Source organism: Piliocolobus tephrosceles, chromosome 12 (genome assembly GCF_002776525.5).
Source record: "Piliocolobus tephrosceles isolate RC106 chromosome 12, ASM277652v3, whole genome shotgun sequence".
NCBI lineage: Eukaryota > Metazoa > Chordata > Mammalia > Primates > Cercopithecidae > Piliocolobus > Piliocolobus tephrosceles.
The window spans coordinates 17,832,125-17,844,542 of record NC_045445.1 but is presented as its reverse complement, the minus strand read 5'-3'; the positions used below and the strand labels follow the sequence as shown (position 1 = coordinate 17,844,542).

At 38.5% G+C, this 12,418-nt stretch overlaps 1 protein-coding gene across 4 annotated transcripts in view; it reads right to left on the bottom strand.

Annotated features, from left to right (window-relative positions):
* ARHGEF6 (Rac/Cdc42 guanine nucleotide exchange factor 6) overlaps window positions 1–12,418 on the bottom strand; it is a 126,916-nt gene that overhangs the window by 41,433 nt on the left and 73,065 nt on the right. For all 4 annotated transcript variants that reach the window (XM_023198878.2, XM_023198880.3, XM_023198879.1 and 1 more), the window contains 2 exons: window positions 10,706–10,801; window positions 8,940–9,062 (listed from right to left, as the gene is read on the bottom strand). In XM_023198878.2, coding sequence (XP_023054646.1) covers window positions 8,940–9,062; window positions 10,706–10,801 — 219 coding nt within the window. The remainder of the gene's footprint in view (window positions 1–8,939; window positions 9,063–10,705; window positions 10,802–12,418) is intronic.

The following is a 12,418-nucleotide window of genomic DNA, read 5'->3' as shown; positions in this document are numbered from 1 at the left end:
CCCAGCTAATTTTTTTGTATTTTTAGTAGAGACGGGGTTTCGCCGTGTTAGTCAGGATGGTCTCGATCTCCCGACCTCATGATCCCTGCCTCGGCCTCCCAAAGTGCTGGGATTACAGGCATGAGCCACTGCGCCTGGCCTCATTTTTCTTATTCTTAATTGATTTTATAGATAACTGTTCAAAGTAATAACAGCAACAGTGTATTGGGTGATTTTTACTTTATGGAAAAGTGAAATGAATTACAATAATATTATAAGGGATAAGAGGGAAGAATTGAGAATATTCTGTTATAAGTTACCTATGAAATGGTGTAGTGTTATGTGAAAGTGTTGTTAGATTTAGCTGTAAATACATGACATAAACTCTAGGGATACTGGTAAAATTTGTTAAAGAGAATATAATATACTAAGAGAAAAGTGGAAATAAAATAATATAAAATGTTTACTAAAAATAGAAAAGGCAGAAAAAGGGAGGTAAAAAAGAAACAAAGAACAATTGCAATGAATAGAAAACAGTTACGAACATGGTAGATACTAATCCAAATATATAAATAATCACTTAACATGTGAATTTTCTAAATATGCCAATTAAAAGAATGAGACTGTCAGAGTGGATTAAGAAGCAAGACTCAACTATATTTTGTCTACAACATGTATTTTAATCTATGACAATTAAAAGTAAAGAGATGAAGAAGGATATATCCTATTAACAATAATTGAAAGAAAGCTGGACTAGCTATATTAATTTCAGACAAAGCAGACTTCAGATCAGGGAAAATTATCAGGGATAAAGAGGGAAAAATATACAATGATAAAAGGGCAAATTCTCCAACCAAACATAATAATCCTTAATGGAAATGCACCTAACAACAGAGTATCAAAATACATGAAACAAAAATTGATAGAACTGACAAAAGAGATAAATCTACTATTGTGGTTAGAATTTAACATCCCTCTATCAGGAATTGACAGATCCAGCAGCAGAAAATTAGTAAGTAGACAGCTGAACTGAATAGAACCATCAATCAAGTGGTTCTAATTAACATTTGTAGAATATTTCATTAATCAACAGCCACATTTTCTTCTCACGCTCACATGGAGCATTCACCAAGATAGACCACGTTGTGGGCCATAAAACATAACTTCAATTTGTAAGAATAGAAATCAACAAATGGTGCTGGGACAACTAGATATCCACATGCAAAAGAATAAAATGGAACCATACGCGCAAATTGACTCAAAATTAATTAAAGACCTAAATATAAAAGCTAAGATTATAAAGCTCTAAGAAAATAAATAGGCATGAATCTACATGACCTGGATTAGGCAATAATTTCTTAGATATAACACCAAAAGCGCAGGCAACAACAACAAAACAACATATTGGACATCATCAAAATTAAAATGTAAAATCCGAATTTTTGTTCTTCAGAGGACACCATCAAGAAACTGAAAAGACAACCCAAAAAATGAAAGAACATTTTTTCAAATCATATATAGGCACACCTCATTTTATTGCACTGTACTTTATTGAACTTCACAGATAATTGTTTTTTACAAATTGAAGTTTTGTGGCAACTGTGTGTTGAGCAAGTCTATCTGTACCATTTTTCCAAAAGTGTGTACTCACTTTGTGTCTATGTGTCACATTTTGGTAATTCTTACAATACTCCAAACTTTTTTTAAATTTTTTTTAAATTTTTTTTCCTGAGACAGAGTTTTGCTCTTGTTGCCCAGGCTGGAGTGCAATGGCGCAATCTCAGCTCACAGCAACCTCCGCCTCCCAGGTTCAAGTGATTCTCCTACTTCAGCCTCCCAAGTAGCTGAGATTACAGGCGTGCACCACCACGTCAGCTAATTTTGTATTTTTAGCAGAGACGGGGTTTCTCCATGTTGGTCAGGCTGGTCTAAAACTCCCGACCTCAGGTGATCCGCCCACCTTGGCCTCCCAAAGTGCTGGGATTACAGGCATGAGCCACCGCGCCCAGCCACAATACTCCAAACGTTTTCATTATTATTATATCTGTTATGGAGACCTGTGATCAGTGATCTTTGATGTCACTATTGTAACTATTTGGGGGCACTATGAACCATGCACATATAAGATAGTGAATTTAATCAGTAAATGTTGTGTGTGTTCTGACTACTCCACCTGAGATACAACAAAATTGAAATCAGGCCAATTAGTAATTCTATAGTGGCCTCCTCTGGCTTGAAATCAAAAGCTAGAAATGATTCAGCTTAGTGAGGCAGGCATGTCAAAAGCTGAGATATGCTGAAATCTGGGCTTCTTGCACCAGTCAGCCAAGTTATGAATGCAAAGGAAAAGTTATTGAAGGAAATTAAAAGTGATACTCCTATGAACACACAAATGATAAGACAGCGAAGCAGCCATATTGTTGTATGGAGAAAGTTTGCATGGTCTGGATAGAAGATCAAATCAGCCACAGCATTCCCTTAAGCCACGGCCTAATACAGAGCAAGATCTGAACTCTCATCAATTCTATGAAGGCTGGAAGAGGTGAGAAAGGTGCAGAAGAAAAGTTTGAAGCTAGCAGAAGTTGGTTCATGAAGTTTAAAGAAAGAAGCCATCTCCTTAGCATAAAAGTGCAAGGTGAAGCAGCAGGTGCTGATGGAGAAGCTGCAGCAAGTTATCCAGGAGATCTAAGATCACTGATGAATGTGGCTACACTAAAGAACAGGTTTTTAATGTAGAGGAAACAGCTTTCTATTAAAAGAAGATACCATCTAAGACTTTCATAGCTAGAGAGGAGAAGTCAATGCCTGGCTTCAAAGCTTCAAAAGACAGGCTGACTCTCTTGTTAGGAGCTAAAGCAGCTGGTGACATTAAGTTGAAGACAGTGCTCATTTACCATTCTGAAAATCCTAGGGCCCTTAAAAATGAATCATGCTAAATCTATTCTGCCTGTGTTCTATAAATGAAACAACAAAACCTACATAACAGCATATCTGTTTACAGCATGGTTTACTATTTTAAGCCCACTGCTGACATCTGCTGCTCAGATAAAAAAAAAAAAAAAAAGATTCCTTTCAAAATATTACTGCTCATTGACAATGCACATGGTCAACCTAGAGCTCTGATGGAGATGTACAAGGAGATTAATGTTGTTTTCATGCCTGCTAATATATTCATTCTGCAGTGCATGGATCAAGGAGTAATTCTGACTTTCAAGTCTTGTTATTTAAGAAGTACATTTCAGAAGGCTATATATAACTGCCATAGTGAGTCCTCTGGTGGATCTGGGAAAAGTACATTGAAAACCTTCTGGAAAAGGATCACCATTCTAGATGCCATTAAGAACATTTGGAGAGGGGGTCGAAATTTCAACATTAACAGGAATTTGGAAGAAGTTGATTCCAACCCTCATGGACAACTTTGAGGGGTTCAAGACTTCAGTGGAGGAAGTAACTGCAGATGTGGTGGAAACAGCAAGAGAACTAGAATTAGAAGTGGAGCCTAAAGACGTGACTAAATTGCTGCAATCTCATGATCAAACTTGAATAGATGAGGTGGTTCTTCTTATGGATGAGCAAAGTAAGTGGTCTCTTGAGATGGAATCTATTTGTCGTGAAGATGCTGTGAACACTATTGAAGTGACAACTAAGAATGTAGTAGTCCATAAACTTTGTTGATAAAGCAGTGACAGGGTTTGAAAAGACTGCAATTTTGAAAGAAGTTCTACCATGGGTAAAAATCCTATGAAACAGAATCACGTGCTACAGAGAAATCTTTCATGAGAGGAAGAATCCATCGATGTGGCAAACTTCATTGGTGTATTATTTTAAGAATTTTCCCCAACCACTCCAACCTTTAGCAACCACCACTCTGATAATTTAGCAAGCATCAATGTTGAGAGAAAACTGTCCACTAACAAACAGATTATAACTTGCTGAAGGCTCAGATGACCATTAGCATTTTTTATCAATAAAGTTTTGTTTTGTTTTGTTTTTGAGATGGAGTCTTGCTCTGTCACCCAGGCTGGAGTGAAGTGGCACGATCTCAGCTCACTGCAACCTCTGCCTCCCGGGTTCAAGCGATTCTCCTGTCTCAGCCTCCTCAACAGCTGAGATTACAGGCATGCACCAGCACGCCTGGCTAATTTTTGTATTTTTAGTAGAGACGGGGTTTCACCATGTTGACCAGGCTGGTCTCAAACTCCTGACCTCAAGTGATCTGCCCACCTCGGCCTCCCAAAGTGCTGGGATTACAGGCGTGAGCCACCATGCCCAGCCAATAAAGTATTCTTTAATTAAGGAATGTACCTTGGTGTTTTAGACATAATGCTATTGCACACTTAATAGACTACAGTAGAGTGTAAACACAACTTTTATATTCACTTGGAAACCAAAAATTTAATGTGACTCACTTCATTGCAATATTCACTTCACTGTAGTGGTTTGGATCCAAATGCACAGTATCTCCAAGGTAGACATGTATCTGATAAGAATATAATATCCAGAATATATAAAAAACTGTTGCACCTCAACAATGAAAAGACAGCTAACTGAATTTTTTTAATGAGCAAAAGATTTAAATAGACATATTTCCAAAGAAGACATTAAAATAGCCAATAAGCAAGATGAAAAGATGCGCAACATCATTAGCCATTAATAATAAGAAGTGACTGCTACTGGGGACGGGTTTTTCTGGAGCTAGGCAGCGGTGATGGCTACATAATCTTGTGAATATATTAAAAACCACTGAATTGCATAGTTTAACATCGTGAATTTTATGTTATGTAAATTATATCTCAATAAAAAGACAAATAACCTGATTTAAAAACAGGCTAAGGATCTGAATAGACATTTCTTTGAATGAAGGCATACGAACTTCCAGTAGTACATGAAAGATGCTGTATTAGTCCATTTTCACACTGCTATAAAGATAGCAGACTGAGACTGGGTAATTTATAAACAAAGGAGGTTTAATCGACTCACAGTTCCACATGGCTGGGGAGGCCTCAGGAAACTTACAATCATGGTGGAAGGCGAAGGAAAGGCAAGTACTTCCTTCACAAGGTGGCAGGAAAGAGAGCAAGAGCGATGGGGGAAGAGCCCCTTATAAAACTCACTCACTATCATAAGAACAGCATGGGGGAAACCACCCCCATGATCCAATCACCTCCCACCTGGTCCCTCCCTCGACATGTAGGGTTGACAATTCAAGATGAGATTTGGGCGGGGACACAGAGCCAAACCATATCAGATGCTCAATATCATTATTCCTGAGGAAAACGCATATCAATCTCACCATGAGAAACCACTTCATATCCACTAATATGTCTATAATCAAAAAGACTGTCAATAACAAATGTTTGGTGAGGGTGTGGAAAAAATGAAACCCTCATACACAGATAGTGAGAAAATAAATTGGTGCAGTGACTTTCTTTTGTTGTTGTTGTTGTCGTTTTGTTTTGTTTTTTGTCTGAGACGGAGTCTTGCTCTGTCAAGTGAAGCCAAGGCGGGCGGATCATTTGAGGTCAGGAGTTCGAGATCAGCCTGGCCAACATGGTGAAACCTCATCTCTACAAAAATTAGCTGGACGTGGTGGTGCATGCCTGTAATCCCAGGTACTCTGGAGGCTGAGGCAGGAGAATCACTTGAACTTGGGAGGTGGAGGTTGCAGTTGCGCTCCAGCCTTGGTGACAGAGCAAGACTCTGCCAAAAAAAGGGAAGGGAAGGGGGGGGATGGGGAGGGGAGGGGAGGGGAGGGGAGGGGAGGGAAGGAAAGTGAAGGGAAGGGAAGGGAACTTTCTATTGCATAAGCTGGGGGGTAGATACACAGGTGCTCCTTTTATTGTGATCCTTTAAATTTGCATTTATATTATTCTTTCTGTGGATAAAATATATATCTTAATAAAAACATTTTTAGAAGTCTGACAGACCCAGATTCTGGTTCAACCACTTAAGATTTCTGAGTTCTTGGGCACATTACTTAACCTAAGCCTTCCAATGTCTTATCTGTAAAGCAGAGATGGCAATAATAACAACTCCCTCATAGGCTTTTACATCATGTGCCTGGCACATTGTCAGTGCCATTATTAGCTAATGTCAGCTATAAGCAGTTGAGCCACTTGCCTAAAAATTCCAAGTTCATGACCTCTCTTTCTTTAAACTACAATTTCCATATTTGCTATTCTATAAGAGTTCAAAATTTGATCAGAGGAATAAAGCTGACCTTCAAACAGGACTTACTGCAATTCAACCTTTAAAATGTCCTTACATAACATCTTTGTAAAGCCAATAAATATTGCACCTTAATAAACCAGGACAAGAACCAAAATTTCTCAATGCCATCCCCATCACGCTACCAATGACTTTCTCCACAGAATTGGAAAAAACTACTTTAAAGTTCATATGGAACCAAAAAAGAGCCCACATTGCCCAGAAAATCGTAAGTCAAAAGAACAAAGCTGGAGGCATCACGCTGACTTCAAACTATACTACAAGGCTACAGTAACCAAAACAGCATGGTACTGGTACCAAAACAGAGATATAGACCAATGGAACAGAACAGAGCCCTCAGAAATAATACCACACATCTAAAACCATCTGATCTTTGACAAACCTGACAAAAAAAAGAAATGGGGAAAGGATTCCCTATTTAATAAATGGTACTGGGAAAACTGGCTAGCCATATGTAGAAAGCTGAAACTGGATCCCTTCCTTACACCTTATGCAAAAACTAATTCAAGATGGATTAGAGACTTAAATGTTAGACCTAAAACCATAAAAACCCTAGAAGAAAACCTAGGCAATACCATTCAGGATATAGGCATGGGCAAGGACTTCATGACTAAAACACCAAAAGCAATGGCAACAAAAGCCAAAATTCACAAATGGGATCTAATTAAACTAAAGAGCTTCTGCACAGCAAAAGAAACTACCATCAGAGTGAACAGGCAACCTACGGAATGGGAGAAAATTTTTGCAATCTACCCATCTGACAAAGGCTGATATCTAGAATCTACAAAGAACTGAAACAAATTTACAAGAAAAAATCAAACGACCCCATCAAAAAGTGGACGAAGGATATGAACAGACACTTCTCAAAAGAAGACATTTATGCAGCCAACAGACACATGAAAAAATGCTCATCATCACTCACCATCGGAGAAATGCAAATCAAAACCACAATGAGATACCATCTCACACCAGTTAGAAAGGCGATCATTAAAAAGTCAGGAAACAACAGGTGCTGGAGAGGATGTGGAGAAACAGGAACACTTTTACACTGTTGGTGGGACTGTAAACTAGTTCAAACATTGTGGAAGACAGTGTGGCAATGCCTCAAGGATCTAGAACTAGAAATACCATTTGACCCAGCCATCCCATTACTGGACATATACCCAAAGGATTATAAATCATGCTGCTATAAAGACACATGCACACATATGTTTATTGCAGCACTATTCACAATAGCAAAGACTTGGAACCAACCCAAATGCCCATCAATGACAGACTGGATTAAGAAAATGTGGCACATATACACCATGGAATACTATGCAGCCATAGAAAAGGATGAGTTCATGTCCTTTGTATGCACATGGATGAAGCTGAAAACCATCATTCTGAGCAAACTATCGCAAGGACAGAAAACCAAACACCGCATGTTCTCACTCATAGGTGGGAACTGAACAATGAGAATAGTTGGACACAGGAAGCGGGAAGAGGGGAGGGATAGCATTAGGAGATATATCTAATGTGAATGATGAATTAATGGGTGCAGCACACCAACATGACACATGTATACATATGTAACAAACCTGCATGTTGTGCACATGTACCCTAGAACTTAAAGTATAATAAAAATAAAATAAAATAAAATAAAATAAAAATAAAAATAAAGATTGTTGAGAAGACTGACCAAAAAAAAAAAAAAAATTTGTCATTTCTGGAGGTTGGGGGCAACTAATGTTCTAGCCTAGCTCTGGGAGCTCAAATCTAGGTCAGATTAAGAGAATATTCTTTTCAGTCTTGAACAGCTTCCAGAATCCATATCCATTCTGCATCTTAGTCTCCAAGTTAAGTGAAGAGTCTCTATGTTGGACTTGCTTTTGTCGCACCTGGATTTCCAGCATATGACTTCAAAGGTAAAATTCTGTCATCAAGCCTACACTACAGTTTTCTGGCCCAGATGAATGTGTCAGTGAATGTGTCAGGGGTGGGTAGTCAGAAGCTAAAGACGGGCAGGAGAGGTGTGGCACTTATCTAGGTCCCTTGCAAGGACTCATATTCTTAAAGGAGACACTATTCTATTGCTCATCATGAATCGGAAGCAACTTATATTCATGTATAATTATTATCAGAGCCCTTTGCTTAAAGTATCTGTCACACAGCTCACACCTGCTTTGTCGCTAATCATTGCCTGAAACTTTCTCTACGCAGACAAGGGAAGACAAAAAGAGATGAACCTACGCAGTTTAGCTATGTGTCAGCAACTCAGATAAAACATTCACTGGGGCAAGGGAAAGCTAAACGATAGGCTCTAAATAGAATTTTGCTTCAGGAAAGCCCTCCCTAACCCTTTCTCCACATCCCACTAAGTTGATATCATGTTACTGTTGTCTCACAGAACCCTTTTAATTTACTGTTTCATAATATGACATGTTTACAACGTTTAATTTAATATCTCCATTTCCCTCAAGATTCTGTGCTCCATGAGAGGAGAGACCTCCTCCTCCTTGTTCATTCCTGTATCCCCATCAACTGGTACAGGGCCTTGCACATAGTAGGTGCTCAAGAATTTATTTGTTGGATTAATGGACAATCAATCCATGTAACAATGAATCAATTCCTGGCATCATGAACAGGGATAATCAAGAGTCCAACTGAAGACCTTGGATTTCCAAATGACGTGGTCCTAAGAAATGATCTCATTGTAAAACCACCTAGTTGGGGAAGTGTTAACTATTTACCTGTGCTGAGTGAGTACATTTACAGCTGAAGGATGGTTTGCACAGTAAGCCAGATACATAGACTTAAAATGAGGCATGAGACTCAGTAGACAACCTCCGACTTTTTGCTGGTTTTCTGGAAACCTGTAAATAAATGGACAAAACACAGAATGCAAAATAGGAAACAGGAGGCAAAGGAAGATTATTCCAATTATATTTGGCGGCATGAAAGCCTTCTGAATATTTTGCCAAGGTTAAAAGAGAAACTATATTATAACCATTTTACCCATGAAACTCATATTCTTGCCCACTGCTTTAAACTCTAGCCACCAAACATAGTTCCAATACATAGAGTCAGATACTTACTTGGAATTAGTAGGTACAGTTGCTTGTTTGTTTTTAAGATGATTATTTTCAAATTTAGCTGGGTACACTAAAAATACTCTTGGTTAATTTATCTAAAGTTTGAGTACAGACAAAACTAATCAAATCCAAAAATGACATACCACAAAAGAATATTATGTAATCTTGGAGGCCTGGTGTTTGCTAGGCAGGGTGGCCTCAAAAGTTTTTAAATTAATGTTTTAAATTATAAGCCACCTGTCTTCATTTGTAGAAAAATCAGAAAAGCATAATAAGAAAAATGAATTTCTCAGACTCCCACCATTTGGAGATACTGACTCTAAAAATGTTGACATATTTCTTGGGCTTTTTTCTAATGTTTCTCTATAAAATGGAAAACATAAGGATTATGAATCTAGTTTGTAATCTGCCCTTCTCGCTTAGTGAACATCTTTTCATATCAATAATCTAGATCCCTCTTGGCCCCTCAAGTCCCTTTAGTGTGGGCCTTCTCCATCTTTCTCCATGGACAACCACCTGTGTCCCATTAAGCTTAAATAATAGGTAATCACCTCAGTTTCCCTGTAGAGATGAAAGCTGCCAACTTCTTCAAGATAAGCTACTTGAAAAATTAGTCTTTCTATAGAAACATGTTGCCTGATGATCATTATAGTTCACACTGTAGTACGAAGTTAAACATCTGGACAATCTAGCTAACCATCAAAAATGTGTTGGTTCACATAAAGATATATTTTTCCTTCCCTCACTTTCTGTGTGTTTCAACTCTTAATATAATAGACATAGTATCAGGAGCAATTCAAGAGACCAAATCTGTTAAACTGAATGAATCATTTGAATGACTTTTCCAAGTAATTTGCAATGTACAAAAGAAAATATGTGATCAGTGCCAGAGGTGTCATTCATGGTCAATTAAGACCTTATGTGTCTCCAGGGAGGGGATCATCACACACTGGGGCCTGTCGGGGAGTGGGAGGAAAGGGGAGGGAGAGCATTAGGACAAATACCTAATGCGTGTGGGGCTTAAATCCTGGATGACGGGTTGATAGGTGCAGCAAACCACCGCAGCACATGTATACCTATGTAACAAACCTGCACATTCAGCACATGTATCCCAGAACTTTAAGAAACATTTAAAAAAAAATTAAAAAGACCTTATTTGTCTCTTATACTGACCAGAAACAGCAAACTCATGTATTTTTAAATAAAGTCAAAAGTAATTTACGAGATACAGAATTCTAATGCACAACTAGTGGTTTGACACTGAACACTGCCACCTAGCACATTGCGTATGTGTTGCTACTTTATTCAAAGCTGTAACAAATACCTAACTATGAAGTGCCCTTACCTAAGGCAACAGGTAAAAGGAAAACAAAACACAAACAGCAATGTCGCTGGCTATCCTATCAGAAATATGCCACACTTACTTTGAACATTCTTCCAAGGCTTGGCAGAGTGTCTGTTGAAATGTGCATACTTCCTCGAAGTTTCCCAGTAAAGACATAACCTCCACAGTACTCAGACTGAAAAAAAAAATACAGTACTTGTAGTTATCTATTCTAGTCTAGTTGGCTAATAGTTTGCTAACATATGGTAAATACAAGGGAAGTAATCCCTGTATTTTAACTTTTGCTTTTCAATTTACAACAATTCTATTGTCTTGGGCAACTTCTTAAGCTTCTCCCCTTGATTTTCTTTTATATAATAAGAATAATGATCCTAAAGAAAAGGAGTGGTCGTAAGGGACATTTAGGTATTTTATAAAGCAAGGACTAAATTAAAACAAGTGCTTAATACTGAAGTATATAAATAGATAAAAATACATCATAGCTATGAATAAGTGTAAAAAAGCCCTTGAGTACCTTCCACTGGATGAACTGGAAAAGTAATTGAAAGACATTATATATGCTCATATAATACACAAGAAAAAATAGCAAAATCAACTTTCTCCTAAACTAAAATGCTCATACATCAATTAAAGGAAATCTTTATGAGATGAAGTAGGAGGGAAAAAATAGTATCGATTTGTTTGTTTTTGGAGTGGAGTGAAGTCAAATAAAGGCAAACTGAACTACTTTATCCAGGGCCTCTGTATGAAGAATGTTCTTATCCATTCCTCCCCTACCAAACAGTAAGTGATAATAATAACAAGAGCCAACACTCATAGAGCACTGAACACTTACACAAGCATTTTACAATTAAAATCTCATTTTAACCTTATAATAACTCTATAAGGTAGGTATTATGCCAGGGCTGTTTCTATTTTACAGGTGGGGAAACCCAGGCATAGAGAGGTTAAGCAAATCATCCAAAGCTACAAAGCCAGGAAATGCCAAAGACAGAAATTGAACCAAAACATTCTAGCTGCAGAGTCCATGCTCTTAACCACTTTTTGGGAGAAAACGTTTCTGAAGATTTGCTTAAAAAGCCAAGTTTGGGCTGGGCGTGGTGGCTCACGCCTGTAATCCCAGAACTTTGGGAGGCCAAGGCGGGTGGATCACTTGAAGCCAGGAGTTCGAAACCAGCCAGACTGACATGGTGAAACCCCATCTGTACTAAAAATACAAAAAATTAGTCGAGTGTGGTGGCAGGCGCCTGTAATTCTAGCTACTTGGGAGGCTGAGGCAGGAGAATCGCTTGAACCTAGGAGGCGGAGGTTGCAGTCAGCTGAGATCGTGCCACTGCACTCTAGGCTGGGTGACAGAGTAAGACTCTGTCTCACACACACACACACACACACACAAAACACCCTTGTCTGCCACATGTTCTTCTCCTGGAGTGTATAGTAATACTAGGCCGGGTGTGGTGGCTCACGCCTGAAATCCCAGCACTTTGGGAGACCAAGGCGGGCAGATCACTTGAGGTCAGGAGATCAAGACCAGCCTGGCCAATATGGTGAAATCCCATCTCTACTAAAAATAGAAAATTAGCCATGCGTGATGGCCTACGCCTGTAGTCCCAGCTACTCAGGAGGCCGAGGCAGGAGAATCGCTTGAACCTGGGAAGCAGAGGTTGCAGTGAGCAGAGATCTTGCCACTGCACTCAAGCCTGGGGGACAGAGTGAGACTCCGTCTCAAAAAATATATATAAAATATATTATATATTATATATGTATATTATATATACATATTATATATTAC